General features: G+C 39.5%; 1 protein-coding gene across 5 annotated transcripts in view; it reads right to left on the bottom strand.

The window, feature by feature from the left end:
- The window catches only part of LOC123768420 (zinc finger protein on ecdysone puffs), a 42,224-nt gene that overhangs the window by 5,147 nt on the left and 19,453 nt on the right, over nt 1-17,624 (bottom strand). For 3 of the 5 annotated variants that reach the window (XM_045758926.2, XM_045758929.2, XM_069336354.1), the window contains 10 exons: nt 16,051-16,394; nt 14,011-14,173; nt 13,150-13,218; nt 12,320-12,421; nt 10,459-10,587; nt 8,447-8,542; nt 7,743-7,824; nt 5,660-5,770; nt 1,937-2,079; nt 110-409 (listed from right to left, as the gene is read on the bottom strand). In XM_045758926.2, coding sequence (XP_045614882.2) covers nt 110-409; nt 1,937-2,079; nt 5,660-5,770; nt 7,743-7,824; nt 8,447-8,542; nt 10,459-10,587; nt 12,320-12,421; nt 13,150-13,218; nt 14,011-14,173; nt 16,051-16,394 — 1,539 coding nt within the window. The remainder of the gene's footprint in view (nt 1-109; nt 410-1,936; nt 2,080-5,659; nt 5,771-7,742; nt 7,825-8,446; nt 8,543-10,458; nt 10,588-12,319; nt 12,422-13,149; nt 13,219-14,010; nt 14,174-16,050; nt 16,395-17,624) is intronic. The other 2 variants (XM_069336356.1, XM_069336355.1) reach the window with 1 other exon arrangement.

The following is a 17,624-nucleotide window of genomic DNA, read 5'->3' as shown; positions in this document are numbered from 1 at the left end:
ACAGGCATACGTATCATGTAGGTGATCCTACATGAGGGTATAAGCATATGGAGCCCGTGATGTTGGTTGTAGTGACCATTGATACTTTTGCGCTAAACAACAAACTTACCAATCTATCTAATATGTCCCCATAGTATTCATCACCATTCTTCTGTGTCTTTTTAGCCGGACTTGAGCTTGTGATCACGTTGGCTTTGTCAGTTTCTTCATCCACCATTTCCACATCATTTGCATCACCATCAGCTTCACCATCAGCATCATCACCACCATCAGCCTCTCCACTCTGTTTCTCTTTTTCCTGCGACAGAGTATCTTTCTCGTCATGCTCCTTTTCTTCTGGACTACTGTCTGTCTGCTCATTTACATCCACATTCTCCTCTTCCTTCATCTCTTCAAGCTTCCTTTTCTCCTGTAATGACAACAAAAATTATTCATAATATTAAACAGCAGCACCTTTAACCCAATTACCATTTAGCTGAAGAAATTTAGCCATTGGGGAGATAGTAGAGGGCAAGAAACCAAGAAAGACAAGAGAAAGAGAATTTGTAGCGAGAATAGTCGAAAGGGTAACCAGTCCAATTAAAGATGGAAAAGAGGAGACAACTGAAGATTAATTAAACAATAAGGAATACAACAATAAATCATTGTATATAAATGAACTACTTTTACTCTCTGAAAATGAACTGATGATATTTCTCCTATCATCAATTAATATTTACTTTTCTGGCTCCCCGGAGCTTACTGGGCTGATATGTATGTATTAGACTGTGGCATCAGTTAACGGAGTTCTTGCCTACCAGGGACGAGTCAGAACCTGGCACCCTCAGTGAGGCAAGAGGAGCAAAGGCCTCCTCTTACTGGGTGGGCCTTGGTGACTTCCAAGGCGCTTCCTGTAGCTAGCCACATACCAAGTCACAACCCCCACACATAAATCACATCAGCCATAGGAGTCTTTAATAGCCTATTGGAAACCATTCAGAACCTGGCCCTCCATCCCCCTCTCAGAAGGTAAGGGAGCAGGTAATTCTTAAGTTCACCTTCACCAAGGAAACCCACAGAAAAGAAGCAAAGCAAAATTGTCAAATGACCCCACAACTGATCCACCCAGTAATTACTGGTAGGTCAACCCCCCCCCTCCTAGTTACAGCTGGCCACTTCCAGGTGGTGGCACTACCTGGAGCTTCTGGCTCCCCATGTCAACAATCCTCAGTCGAGTCTAGGAAAAAGAAAGTGACGCACATAAGGAGATGCGAGACAAGGGAGCACCTAAGACTTGCTGAGAAAGAGGCATTTTATTTAATACAGTACTGTCTTTCTGGAGAGGCCAAACAGTGGCTCCCTGCAGCTAGCTAACCACAGACAAGAGTAAATCATACCCCCAAAAAATGAGAAACCAGAATGGAAAATCCCACCCAAAGCAGTACAAGCCCAACTGGGACCATGGACACTGAACAAGTAAACAGCCACCAAGGACCCTGGTAGACCTTCAAAATCCCCGTACCTGGATATCAGTCAAAGACATGTTTGAAAATACAGCGGCCAGAGCAGCAAATTTTCTATCATCATAAGTCTGAAAATAGACTGCAGTGGCTGCTGGTGCTGCCAGCTAGCAGTAGCCAGCTATAACTAGTGAGGTAAGGCCTAACTACTGAGTGGATCATTTGTTAAATAATTCTGCTACATTTCTTGTTTGCTGTGAACCTTGCAGTTATCTGTTTTTCTTCACTTCCATTCTTGAGCTTCTACACACGAGGGGTGATCTTAAAAAATACTTTATACTCCCTGCACCTCTGTGAGGGGGAGGGGGGTGGCCATGTTCTGGCCCTAGTCTCCAGTAGGCTGCTGAGACTTAGGGATGATGTCTGATGTGTGCCTAGTTACAGGGAGCCACTCTTTAATGTTGTAGTACAGTTTTACATTAAATATATGAACTTACTTCTAAGCTTTTAAGATGAGCAGCATAAGTACCATAATGCTCACGTGAACAAAAATGGGCTAGTGCCTCTTTAGCAGACTGTACTGTTTTGTTGGGACATATCTTGCAATAGTAATTAGACTTCTTCATTATGAAGTTCAAACCTGAAAAATAAGGGCAAAATTTTAGTAGTTAAAAACTCGGGCAAATTCAATGTATTTGAGAAATATGACATCACAGGGCAACTCAAATGAAAAGATTTACCAAGCAACCTTGTTGCAGCTGGCTGGCATTTCAATGTAACTCGAGATGCCTTCAGGAAACATTTGGAGGATACATATTTTCACAAGACAAGACCTTCACATTGTTATGCCCGTTTCTCTAAATATTTTATTAATCTACTTAATTTGTTAGAAAATAAGATCAGAGCCATATTAAGGGGATTACCATTCATACCCTAAAATTTCACAAGCTCTATTGGTGAATATCACAAGAGCAAAATTTTAATTACCAGTATAACTTATCATATGATGGAAAACTACCAGGAGAACCTGTATGTAAAAAAATTTCACCACATCTAACTTGGATCCCATTCACCGGCCTCAAACCCAAATTTTCAAAAGGTAGCTGGGACCCATACCTCGGTTAACAAAAAAACCAGTGTTGAATGTAATGAAACGCCATTTTCTGGGCGAGACCCGGAGGCTTCCCAGAGCTATCCAGGCTGATATGCTAATGTCAGACTTTGGCATTCAGTCATGTGTATGGAGTTCTATGGGCCTACCAGGGACCTCGAGCCAGAACCTGGCCCCCCCCCCTCAGAGAGGCAAGGTGAGCAACCCCCGTGTGGTTGGAAGCATTCTATATCTGCCATTGACCGGGTCAGGCACCCAGGAAAGGTAAGCATCCCTAAACAAACCCCTATTCTGGTTAAAATTGCTACCAAAAGCCGAACTAGTGGATAGAATTCCCCAAACAAAAACGAGCAAACCAGTATGACGTCACACGTCATACTGGTCATACCCAACCCGCTCGGCGGGAAGGTGTCAACTAGGACTACTTTACAAGAAATGTAGCCAAACAGACTGTGACCCGATTGATTTGGCCAGGAGAAGAAACAGCCCAGCTTATGGGAAAAGGAGCCAAAAGGTAGTAAGTAGCAACATACATAGCCGGCTTATTCAATGAAGACAATGAACCCAATCTGCAACCCAATTGGGCTACAAGTAGCTCAACCAGGCATCCCAGACCAGGAGCATGCAAAGAAAATGAGCAGTGCTGAGACAGAGCACGGAGAGAAAATACAATAACAATAGAACGAGACAGGACTAAAAACCCAGAATAAGCACGGAAGAGGACCATCCAGCCCTAGAAAGGACCAGAGGGAAGCCAGACCAAAAGAGGACAGACGTTCCAATAATACGAGAAGTAGCAAAAAACCTTCTCGAACCTTCGAGAACACACACAAGCAAGCACAAGTCACGATGGCACAAAGGCACAGTCGCACCCGAGACCAAAAGTCATGCAGAACCCCAAGAAGAGGGGAACATGACAGAGAAGTCCCAGTCCCAAGAAAAAATGAGGGAATAACCCAGAAGAGCACCCATCAACAGGACAGAACCAACCGACTCAATGGGCAAGGAACCGAGCCCGGGAAGTGGGCCAACACCCTACAACTCAGATGGAGAGGGGGAAGGAAAAACCCCACTTCCCGTAACCGCAAGCCCTGCCTAGAGGGTAGAAAACCCCCCGCGGGGTCCAACGGGGGCCTGAGGCCCCCCCCCACCAAGGCAGCCCTCCCCCATGAAACAGGAACCCACTCGGCAGGCCCCGGGGCCGAGCCGTCCCCCCAAAGCCCCGGCCTCAAGAAAAAACCAGGGCAGCCGAGAAAATACTAAGGAAGGGAGCCACTGGCAGACTCATACAACACGGCTGGAGGAACAGGCTCGAATGCCCCCGTCACTACCCCGGAAGGGGAATTCACCGAGATCGCCCGAGTCTCCAAACCAATGAATCCCCGCCCCGATCCTGAACCCACAGACGGTAAGGATCTGGAAGCAGGTAGGAAAGGGGGGACCAGACTAGACCACAACAGGGGAAAGACAAGGGGGCGTGGAAGGAACCGAAACAACCAACACCCCCAAGACCCAACATCAACCAAAACAGGGTAGCCTCGGGCCTTCCAGGGAGCAAACAACCGAGAATGTTGCCACCGTCGAAGCTCAACGTGCAACGCGTGTGCTGCCTGAACCCGTATAGTCAGCATAAGACTGGGTAACCGAGTCACAAACAAGCAACAAAACTCGCAGGACTCCGGGCCGAAGGTGTCACCGATCCCACAGGCAGCAAACGGAGGCAAAGACAGAGTGTCACCCGGCGACAAGGGGACAGAGCAACCCTCAAACTCGCTGGAAGCGAGGGGGTGGCTCCGGGGGTCACATCCATCGGACCCGCGTGCCCCCAGGGGTTTCCCAGGGTCCTGAGCATTTACTATAATAGGACTCGCGCTCAGGTAATCCCAGGCAGGGTACTGCTAACCGGCACCCAAGTCTACCAAACAACCTTCTAAGAACAGAACCCCCCAGGACCCATACACTCACTGGGACCTAGCAGGGAAAACCACCGGAAGAAGGAAAAATTCTCAGAACACATGGGACACGGGGCAAGAACGAAGGCAGACCCCTCCCCCCACCAGATAGACAAACACAAAGAAAAAGAGAACCCCGCAAGAAGACAGCGTACCCAAGCGGAACAGAGCTGGCCACAATGATTGGTGAAAACAAGGTGCGCAGTACCCTGCACCCCACTAGTGCAAACTGCCCCTTACCCTGAGGCGAACAAGGAAGACAGAACACCCGAGCACACAAAGGGCGGCTGAAAACCAAGCAGCAAACGGCCTAGTGGGGGCAAAACCCAAGGAACTTGTGGAAGGTGGCCCAAAGTCCCAAGGGCAGTACTTACACGGCACTTAGGGAAGGAAACCCTAGGCACATGCAGCCCGAGTACTGGAGAATCACTCCCGGCTCACGCACCACCTAGAAGACAGTCACCACACTCTAAGTACAGTGCTGAAACAACCACCGGAGCTGGAGCACACGACCTCAGCCTCTAGCATCAGCCGAAGAACTGAGGGTGGATAGCTGGCGTGGAGTGTCTGGGGTTCCCCCTTCCCCCTCTCAGGGAGGGGGAGCTGCACAGACAGCGGCACGGTGAAGTGTGACGTCATACTGGTTTGCTCGTTTTTGTTTGGGGAGTTCTATCCACTAGTTCGGCTTTTGGTAGCAATTTTAGCCAGAATTGGGGTTTGTTTTGGGACACTTACTTTTCTGGGTGCCGGTTGATGGCAGACATAGAATGCTTCCAACCACACGGGAGTTTCTATAAGCCATATCTTCCCTTGCCTTTCTGAGGGGGCCAGGTTCTGGCTCAGTGGTCTCCGGTAGGCCCATAGAACTCCATACACATGACTGATGCCAAAATCTGATTTGGTGCAATAGATCCAAACCCTCAATTATTTAGTTCAAAATAGCCAACCATTCTAGTCTAAACGCACTGTATGCGAGATTTAAAAATGACGAGAGATACCTAATAACCACATTATGTCTGAACCAAGTTATAATAATATAAGGTGTTGGCTATTTTCAGTTTGTGTTAGAGCTCAGAAATGCTGACTAAGTATGTTAGGTGTTTTTATTCCAATCATCATACTGGTGATGTATAAAACAATACTGTCCAACTACTTACCTATGGGCACAGCAGGATCATAAAATGGTATACGGTTTTTGTTCCACACATTTTTTATGCTGTGGGTAATCTTCAGTTTAGCGACAGCATCATGCACTTTTTTCATTGATTCTGTAAAGCAATAAAATATGAGAAAATATCACGCAAGTGAAATTTTCATTACCAGTATACAATGTAGGTTTTACTAGGAAGATGATTCCTTATCAACATTTTCTCAATCAATTTATTATAAATACTGGTAAATCTAAAATTTACAGTGAAGAAATAAATGCTGTATATTTGAAAAAGGTATTTCTTATGGTCTTTATAAGCCATATAGTAACTTCAGACACATGGGGGGTTTCTTATATCTACCTTTTAATCCAATTATATAGTTAAAGAAATATGCAGTATAGATTAACTTGTAATACCTAGTCCCAGACCACTTTTTTCTGCTCACCTTGTCTATGACTTCATTCCAGCATTCTCTTTGCAAGCTATGTTTTAGAGAACATGACCATGCAGACACTGTAAGGTAAGCTTCTAACATGGATGAAAAATTTCCTAACTGACAGATAAATGAGGGCCGTAATCAGAGGCAAGGTATCGGACTGGAGGAATGTCATGAGTGGAGTACCACAGGGTTCAGTTCTTGCACCAGTAATGTTCATTGTCTACATAAACTGATCTACCAGTGGGAATACAGAATTATATGAACATGTTTACTAATGATGCTAAGATAATAGGGAAGATAAGAAACCTAGATGATTGTCATGCACTTCAAGAAGACCTGGACAAAATAAGTAGATGGAGCAACTACTTGTCAAATGGAATTTAATGTGAATAAATGCCATGTTATGGAATGTGGAATTGGAGAACATTAGACCCCACACAACCTATAAATTATGTGAGAAATCTTTAAAGAATTCTGACAAAGAAAGGGATCTAGGGGTGGTTCTAGATAGAAAACTGTCACCTGAGGACCACATTAAGAACATTGTGCGAGAAGCCTATGCTACACTTTCTAACTTCAGAATTGTTTTTAAATACATGGATGGAGAAATACTAAAGAAATTGTTAACAACTTTTGTTAGACCAAAGCTGGAATATGCAGCGGTTGTATGGTGCCCATATCTTTAGAAGCACACCAACAAACTGGAAAAGGTGCAACGACATGCCACTAAGTGGCTCCCAGAACTGAAGGACAAGAGCTACGAGGAGAGATTAGATGAATTAAATATGCTAAAACTAGAAGATAGAAGAAAAAGAGGTGATATGATCACTACATTCAAAATAGTAACAGGAATCGATAAAATTGACAGGGAAGAATTCCCGAGACCCGGAACTTCAAGAACAAGAGGTCATAGATTTAAACTAACGAAACAAAGCTGCTGGAGAAATATAAGAAAATACACTTTTATAAACAGAGTGATAGACGGCTGGAACAAGTTAGGTGAGAAGGTGGTGGAGGCCAAAACCGTCGGTAATTTCAAAGCGTTATGTGATAAAGAGTACTGGGTAGACGGGACACCACGAGCGTAGCTCTCATCCTGTAACTACACTTAAGGTAGTTACTGTGAAACATGTACTGTAACTGTAATTACAGGAACACAGCTTTGTTTTTGGAATCCCATATATACACATGCACACATTTGTATGTTTTTAAATCACAGAGTACTTCCTATACAAAAGTCAAAGAATTTATCATTGAGTGTAAATAAAAATCCCATTCTGAGCAGCATACCTGGTTGCTCCATAAAGTAAGATTCTACCAACTTCAGGTTAGGATCTACCAAAGAAAAGGCAGGATGAAAATCAACATTAAACTTTGCAAACGGGCCATGCCGAGCAATACTAATGAAAAGCTAAGAGACTGAGCATATACTTGACCTCATTCCCTGAGCACCAGTATGATTTGGCACTGACAGTTTACTTAGCTTCCTCATTGTTAGTTGACTTATCCTGATAATGGGATAGGTCAACCAACCAATTGTCAGTAGAATCTTGACTTTGTCAGCAACCACATGGAATAGCTCAGAATTAGCAACAAAACATTGTATTACAATAGTTTACCTCCACATTTACAAACTGTATAATATAATACCATGTTCTGGAATTTTGTCCTCTTCTGTCTTCTTAGCCTTCGAGGCTTTCTCCAACCTATCTGCATCAATCTTCATTTGTTTCTGTCAATAAATTAACAATAATAACTACTGTACATAATATACATTTTTGTTTCATTAACAATACTTTAACATTTAAGAAAATAATTGATTGAAGAACCTTTCATTATAAAACTTAGAAGATCAATAATGCATCCAAAAGAATTAAGAATTTCATTATACTGTATTCAAACCTGTATACATGTATACTATACTATTAGAAAAGAAAGAGTAAGAATACAGTATATACGACACATCCACCTCTTTAGATAGTACCTATTGTGCTGAGCATTGTGTAAGAACATACGACAAGTCAGAACTTGTACAGTCTTAGCCTTTAGGGAGTAGTCTACTGACTAGTAAGGAATTCTTTTAAAATAAATGAAGCTAAAACACAAACTTAAATATTCCTAGGCTTAATATAGCATACACATGTACAGTACTATATTAGGCCTAGGGAGGTTAGGATAGGTTAGTTTAGTTTGTCAAAGCAACAAGTATAAAAAAAAAAAAAAATCATAATTCACATGAATAGAGAAGTACTGTACTAATAATAAATGAATGTTTATCCCCAACATTCATGCTTTACAAGAACGTAAACATTCACCAACATTAGAAGAAGAAAAAAAAGGGTCTAATGCCATACCTTTAGATGCAAATGAGAGAGGCGATGCTTTTCCAAATCAGCTCTGTTGTCAAACCAGATACGGCACGGTGAGCATTTTGTGTAATGATTGATCAACTGAAATACAAAAAAAAAAGACATAGCTAAGTGCCACATACATGGATTATTATATATAAGTTTATACAAATACATATAAGTACAATATGGCCAACTCATGAATATCCAGCACCTGTATGGACACTACACCAAATAAAACAAAAAATTATAATATTCCAAGGAATGCCACAAGGTTAATCATAAAAAATAGGAGACCTGCGCAATGAGGACAGGTTCATTAGACAACCTACAAACACTGAAGGAAACCAAGACACAAAGTGAATAAGGAAACAGTATTCCCTATGAGATGTAGGTCTAAAGGACACATGGAAACAGTACATGCAAATGAACCAAATACATGTAAGGAAGAAGAACTTTAGTGAAGTGGTAATGAACACATGGAAGCCAAGGTAAATTTACTGTACATTCCACAGTTTTAAAAGACAGAAGATGGGGCCAAGAGTCCTAGGTAATCAAGAATGGGTGGCACCAGATACTCAAATGTGAAGACAATTCTCCCGACCAACAAGTCCATATGGATAAGTGGTTAAGGGAATTAAATAGAATATCTCCACTTGTGAGAAGGATCAAAATAAATATGAGCCATACATACAAAATATTAAGAGGAAAAGAAAAAATTATAAAGACAACCTTTTGATGGGATGAGACAAGAGAACATTGGTATAATCTGTAGATGCATATGAGCTAGATACAAGTAAGAAAACAGTGATAAACAGTGAGGGGGTAGCAAATCACTTCAAGATGAAATATTTGAAACTATTTCCACTCACTATTTCAAGCATAAAGATGAAGGAAATAAAATGCCAAAATATTTAGATACACCAGGAACTGTACAAATAACTCTGAAGCCAGGTCTAATAAGTTTATGTTAAACACTGTGCATTTAAAATTTAAACATACCTGTACTGCAATTGGCAATAAATTCTAGCTATTAAGCTTTCCTCAGTATATACCGTATTTGCTGACATACACGACACACTTTTATTTTTAAATATATAAAAAAGTGCCCTGCATCTAATGCAGCTGTATTACAGCTGGGAGACTGAGGGGCATAGGCTAGGCAGCTGGACGAGAATACTGAGTAAGTTTGCTAGGCACAAAAATCGTTGCTAATAAAAAAATATTGAAAGCAAGCAGCGTCATATCACAGTCTGTTATCACAAACTTATAATACGTCGGCAGTTATGAAGAAAGCTCACATCATCTTACCCAGCATACTTAACCCACACCCGACATGTCATACATTATTTAACGACTGTGTTTCCTTTAAGACACATTTAATCATTATCTAAATGAAAAATGATCCTAGAAATTTTAAGGGAATGTTCAACCTTCATCTACCTGTCAGCCATTTACAATACGTGAATGACAACAAAACATGAGCACTGTGATGGCATGCCAAAACCGGCTGTGCCGCCCTGGTGGCCTGATGCGGCAACAAAACATCACATCCAGTAATACAAGTTTCACATCCTGTATAGAAAATCTCTTGCCCAGAATATAACAACTACACCACAGCTGATCTTAGAGGAGGTAAGAGTTGGGGTACAAAATCCACTATAAAATATTTTTCATTGTATGAGGAAACATACAAAAAAAAAAAATTCCACAAAAGTATTCTTGTAAAATAAGGGGTGCATCTTTTATGCCAGCAAATTCGTTACTTTACAATAACTTTGACATATAAATACTTATATCATTGTTTAGGTAAAATATAAATAATATTTACAAAAATAAGGTAAACAGCACCAAGAAAAATTTAATTTAACACGAAACAAACAATTCTTATAAATTAATAATTTTAAACACCCTATATCTTCGTTTAAACATTTTAAACAACACTGATTTACACGACTAACATGACAATATCTTATACACTTCTAAGATTTAACACATTAAATCCTTTAGGAACTTACATAATGCTCTCTAGTTTTGTTGTGATCGTAAATGCTTCCCATGAAGGAGCAATCACATTTTGGACATGTTGAGATGCGGCCCTTCATGCCCATCCTCCGCATTTTCAGAATATTTCTTTGTGAAGACACCTGAAAAGGAGAAGAAATCTGTAACTTAAACTCATATACTGAATATTTTATTACGTTGTATAAGCATTTTCTCTATCACAAACTGCAAGACACCATAAAGAAACTGAAAATTTGTCAGTGTGTTCATGTCAACATATCTGAAATCAAATGATGTTTTCAAAAACAAAAGAATTCAAGCAAATAATATATGTATGTATGTATGTATGTATGTATTTACTATTTGTATCTGCAGAATTGAGCTATTAGCTTTTGGACCCCACCTTTCTAACCAATTTATTCTCTAGCTCTACTACATATTTCTCTCTAACACACACACACACACACACTGTATTCACCTGGTTGTGTTTGCGGGGGTTGAGCTTTGCTCTTTCGGCCCACCTCTCAACTGTCAATCAACTGTATACTAACTACCTTTTCCCCCTCCCCCCACACCACACACACACCCCAGGAAGCAGCCTGTGACAGCTGACTAACTCCCAAGGTACCTATTTACTGCTAGGTAACAGGGGCATTCATGGTGGAAAGACACTTTGCCCATTTGTTTCTGCCTGGTGCGGGAATCGAACCCGCGCCACAGAATTACGAGTCCTGCGCGCTATCCACCAGGCCCCTGTCCACACACACACACACTGTGTGTGTGTGTGTAATTACCTAAATGTAGTTACAGGATGAGACCTACGTTCGTGGTGTCCTGTCTACCCAGCACTCTCATATAACGCTTAGAAGCTACTGACGGTTTTGGCCTCCACACCACCTTCTCTCCTAACTTGTTCCAACCGTCTACCACTCTGTTTGCGAAAGTGAATTTTCTAATATTTCTTCGGCATCTTTGTTTAGTTAGCTTAAATCTATGACCTCTTGTTCTTGAAGTTCCAGGTCTCAGGAAATCTTCCCTATCAATTTTATCAATTCCTGTTACTGTTTTGTACGTAGTGATCACATCTCCTTATTCTTCTATTTTCTAGTTTTGGCATATTTAATGCCTCTAACCTCTCCTTGTAGCTCTTGCCCTTTAGTTCTGGGAGGCACTTAGTAGCATGTCTTTGTATCTTTTCCAGTTTGTTGATGTGCTTCTTAAGATATGGGCACCACAACCGCTGCATATTCCTAGCTTTAGCCTAACAAAAGTCGTGAACAATTTCTTTAGTATTTCGCCATCCATGTATTTAAAAGCAATTCTGATGTTAGAAAGGGTGGCATAGGCTCCTCGTACAACATTCTTTATGTGGTCCTCAGGTGATAGTTTTGTATCTAGAACCACCCCAGATATCTTTCTTTATCAAAAGTCTCTAAAGATTTTCCACATAATTTATAGGTTGTGTGGGGCCTATGTTCTCCTATTCCACATTCCATAACATGGCATTTATTTACATTAAATTCCATTTGCCCAGTGGTGCTCCATAGGCTTATTTTGTCCAGGTCTTCTTGAAGAGCATTACAATCATCTAAGTTACTTATCCTTCCTATTATCTTAGCATCTTATCTATCAGTAACTATGGGAGCGTACGATCTAGTTCTTTATGCAACTTTAAATGCCTACATACAGAACAGTACATCAAAATCTACAGTTTTATCAAAATCACAAGACATCTCATTTTTTAATGAACTCCAAATGTGAAGGGCTTGAAATCAAATTCTAATACAGATTAACTGTGGGAAATGTAAGTAATTTTTGTATGTGATATACTGTACATTCTTTACAAAATGATCAATCAATTATATTAGTAATCACCTTGGCTTGTGCCCTTAAGAGATTGAGAACAGCAACACCTTTGGCATGAAAAGAACGTTCCATCTGCTCATGGTTCCTGCTTTCTAAATGATTCTTGAAACCCTGGAAAAAAAAATTGTAACCCACTCAGTGTGTGTGTCATACAACATGATTAAGTTGCCTATGAGACAGCATAGGCATATATAATAAGACATTATATACCAAACACATGTGACCCATATAATTTAATGAACTAGAAGAAATAAAGCCTTTCTATGTATGGTATTTTATATATAAATTTGGACTGAATTGAAGGTAATGATAGCCTGATAACAGGACACATTCATGTCACCAAACCTGGACAGAATGGAACGAACACACATTTGGGCATAAATATCTAGAGCTGCTAGGTCTAATATTGTCTGCAATGTAAGTGGCTTGAATTTCAGCAAAATGAACTGGACAACAGGAGGAAATACTGATAAGTTTGTTGGAAATACAGTCGTTTAAGATTTACAACTGCTTTTTCGAACAGTATATTTGAGCCAACCAGGGGGACAACAGAACATTACAACTATTGCTAACAGTAAAGACATTAATAACATTAAAAGTGTGATTGAATTAGGTAAACATTACCAGTCTCAGATAATTGTAAATTTGATTAACATGAGGTTATAAAGTTATATGGGCCATCCAGCTGGAGAGTAACAGATAATGACTTAGATACATACAGTTTTACTGAATACAAGCATAATGGATAATTTTTTAATAACGTAAGTGTCAACATCTAGAAAATGTTGAACTAAGAATTTAAGCAGCTTTTTGAGGATTGAGATATCATCACTACTTACCTGGAGAGAATTAAACTGGTAAAAATTGCACATATGACACTGCAGAGCCTCTTTGGGTATCAAACCATCCTGTTGGGAAAATTAATATATATGTAAGTAGATCAAAAAGTATATTCTTTGAAAGATTGCTTGGTTGATTATGTGAGACACCTTGATCACTCTGGGCCCAACAACTTGGACTGGACAGTAAAGCCTGACCTGACTTCTTGGTGAAGTCGGTTAAACACCAACCGACAGGTTGGTGTTTAATCACCAACTGTCCAAATAGTTGGGTACAATTTATTTTCCTACATCCTATCCTAACTCCAATTCTTTGTATCCCTTCCAAGGGCTACATAGTCACTTAGTTGGCTTAGTGCTTGTTCCTGATAATTACCTTCATTTGTTCACTCTGGAAACTCTATATCTTAGGGTCTAAATAAATCTTCCCCAGATCTTTCCAGTGCAATGCAATGCAGTAGGGGTGAAAGGGAGTAGGTGTGGTCGGACGGAGTGGATTTGTTTAAAGGGTACCGATATTTTTGAAGGGTTGTATTGTACAAGGAAATGAATAATGTGGGTGGGGGTGGAAGGATGTGGCTGATATAAGTGCAGTGGGAGGATGTGGATAATGTGGGTTAAGTGACCTGGGAGGATGTAGGTGGGTGTGGATTAAAGTACTTTCATCCTGGAAAATGGAACACTGCAAAACATTCTATACAAATTATTTACTGGATACAAGCATTTACACAAGTTTATTAAATATCTAAGCATTCATCACATTGTTAACCACTCATGGGATAAGGAATCATTAGTGTGCATATAAAAATATTTAGATTGTTTTAGCCATTTAACATACACTGTACATGGTCAAAAGCTTACCGATCTGAATTTTGGTGGTGGGTCTTTCCTTGACTTGCTTTCCTGGCTGTCACTCGTGTCTTTAGTTTCAGCAGAACTATCAATGCTTTGTGCCTCTTTCTTTATTCCATCATCATCATCATCATCATCATCATCATCATCTGTGTCTTCAAGTACCTTGCCACTGAGAATATAGCTTCAAGGTAATATTTTACTCATTTAGCCAAATGGGAAATTATAATTTATGATTAAATACGTTCAGCCTTATATACAACTTGAAGTAAAGGTATTACCATAAAAGCAAAGATCAGTATAAAAAGAGTGTTATAGAAATTAATAATGTAGACAAGACAAATTAGGAAACTTTGATATAGTACAGAAGATATTCAAGATGAGACTGTGATGAGCTATGAGAGCAACTCCCTATAAAGACACAGGAATAATACTACACTGATATACTACAGCCACAAAAAGGATGACAAATAGTATGGCAGGGAATGCATTAAATATCCAGTTCAAGTGTTGTAAACGGAAAACATGAGTTAAAATAACAGGCACCGAGAGTAGTGAATTACGTACAATGTTAAGGTTTTTGTGGCACATCTAAACACATTAAGAATAGGACGACAGACAAAGAGAAAAAAAGTGGAATTGAAGTTTTAATAGATGATAGACGATTCTCTCTCTTTTGTATTACCCATGAACAAATTTATATTTTATTACACTGTATATTAGTTACCTATTCAATTAATTAATTAATCACTTTCATCAGTATAATTTTCCATGCAAATGAGAAATCGATAAGGATTTAAGTGATCCTTAATTGGAAAAAATTAAGAACTGTATAATGCATTTTCAAGTTGAGAAAATGTCATTAAAACATTTATATTAAAAAAGAAATGTAGCAACAGAAAAGTATAACGGGGCCACTGGAGAGCTTTTTGCAGATGTCAGAATAATTAAATATTTAAAACACAGCAGGCTTTGCAAGAGCAACACCAGGAACATCCAAAGGTCAAGCAAGGAGAGGATATTTTTACTTCGTGAATACAAGCATGAACAACTGCCCAAATTTACAGAAACTTCACAAACATAAAAAAAAGCTGCAAATCCACCCAGGCATTGCTAAATTTTGTTCCCAAGATCTGAAACAAAAACATAAAAAACTATATATATACACCTGTGCTGGTATTACCTGGGACCATGTACAAAAAAAAACTTGTCATAAGTACAGTACACCAATTTGTGTCACAAAATTAGGAAACCTGTTCCAATTTGGCATGCTGGAAATTTGAAATTATAGCTTTAATGTGTTCTGTAAATAAGGAAATTTTGAAAAGCAAGCATAATCACAGAGAAACCCTCAAATGCCATACAAAATACTTTTAAAGCAAATTTATGCCTTATAAGATATAACTTTCATGGTCTGGTGCCAAACTGGAACACCATGAGTTCTAACAAAAGAAACCAGGACTAGTGCCAATTCTAAAAAATAAATAAAAAAAGTACCAAAACACAACCACACACATTCCAATCCTTCTCTGTTAAAGGAATGCAGGAAATTTCTGATTATTACAGTTTGGTCTGAGTTAACTATGCCTAAGTGATAGATATGAAGTATAAAAGCATAATTGAAACAATCAGCAGACAATCTTTAGAAATCTCTGCTATTTTCCCATATGGTAAAATATTTAACCATGGAAACCAACCCATGCTATGCCAGTTTCATAATTGGAAGTAATCACATACTAACTCAAAAACTTATCACCCTTATGTTTTAATTCTGCTTTTGGGAATTCCTCTCCAACAGCAAAGTGAATTGATTTGAGCAGCTTGAAAAGAAACTGCTAGGTTAAATTAATACAGCTTTACTGTAAGAAATGGATAGGCGTACAAGTATCAACTGCTATACAACAGTGTATCAAAACAAGTTCACAGCTCATCATTATATAATTCCACCATTTACAGAGGCCAACCATTAAGTCAATTGCAGCCCAAAAAAATTCCATTAAGGAACAGGTCCTACAGAAGTGTCATGAGCACTTTGGGAAGAGCGCTTACCTCTGTTTGGGGTCAGCTGTAGCTGAGGAACCATCACCCTCAGTTTTATCTCCTTTTTGATCACCTGTTGATGCTGGTGTTGATTCCTCATCCTTCTCCTTCTCAAGGCCCTTACTATTCTTGGCTGTTCCCTTCTTGACATTTAATGTTTTCTTTGACTGTTGCTCAGTCGTCATCTGACGACCGGCCTGACCTAAGAAACGGCCACCCCTGCCTCGACGGGGAGAAAGATTGTCGCCAGCCCGACGAGGGCCAAACTGATGATCGCGTTGAGGGAACTTGCGTGCTGGTTGATGCATTGAGGGGGCAAGTGTCTGACCTCGGTAGTTATCATAACCCCCACCCTGTTGGAGACACTTGCCACTCAGAGAAATCAAGTGCCCTGGATTCTGACCTTCAACACAAATTCTTTCCAAAGTACTTGTGTTACCATATATGACCCAATTAAACAATATGGGTTAATATGTATGCCTGACAAGGGATAGAGTCAAGGCAGTAACAACAATAGAGGAAAAGGAGTTGCAACATATCCTTTAAACTGAACAGCTTTTTAAAGAAAATGCAAGACATTAAGGAAATTCTTAAAGGGATGTCGATGATTAATAATTTAATATTAACCCAAATGAAAACATATATTATTTTAAAATTCAGAAGGGTGATGGTTAAAAAACTATCACATGTCCGATTCATATAGATGGCAGATGTGAACTGCATGAATGAAATACCATCCAGGGACAAAAGCAATGCCTACATAAAGTAGTACTCGGCAAGAAGTTTTATTTACATCATTGAGTTGGCAACAGCAGCACTGAGAAAATATATATTATAAACAATTATTTCCAAAGAGAGTAACAAAATAAGAGATCACAATAGGTAGAGACTTTCTGCCCAAATAGAAGGTTATATGACACTTGCTACTGCATAATGCAGGTAACAAAACCAGCTAGTCCAGTTCTTGTTGTCTATAAAAATATCTTCCCTGAATCTTTTCAATTTCCAGCATTTCCCCAAAATTTACTGAAATGACAGTTTAAGCTACTGAAGTTAACAGTTGTCAAAATCAAGCACAAACAGAAGTTTGTGAAACCCTTTTCAAATTATATTTTATTTGTAAAGAAACTTTTCACTGTCAGCTACTGAGTAACAACAAAGATAAGGGAAACATAGTCCAATCACTTGTTGATAGTGACTTGTATTGTAGTTAGAATTCATTATTTTGTAATTAAAACAATTCATGTGACAATAAGCCAAACTGTAATCTACAGCATTTTTTATGCCAGTGATTGAAAAAATAGAAGAAAAAGAAAGAAAAAATATTTATGTCACTGACTCCCACAAATGTGCAGGGTTCTAGTCCCCATACAAGGAGGGTTAGCTTATTCCAGCACATTGGCATGAGAAGAGCAACTGGTGCTTTGCACACTAAACAAACACGCCTCCGTGGACAATTTCAAACCCGGATCTCTATGATCCAAATTTGGCTAGGCACCCCTTGGAGTTCCAAATATACTCTACTATTAAATATATCCCAACCATACCGGAAACTAAACAAAAAATAAATAAAAAAATGACAA

The sequence above is a fragment of the Procambarus clarkii genome, chromosome 35 (genome assembly GCF_040958095.1).
Source record: "Procambarus clarkii isolate CNS0578487 chromosome 35, FALCON_Pclarkii_2.0, whole genome shotgun sequence".
In the NCBI taxonomy this organism is placed as follows: Eukaryota; Metazoa; Arthropoda; class Malacostraca; order Decapoda; family Cambaridae; genus Procambarus; species Procambarus clarkii.
The sequence above is the reverse complement of the archived record's forward strand: the minus strand, read 5'-3'. Positions and strand labels throughout refer to the sequence as shown.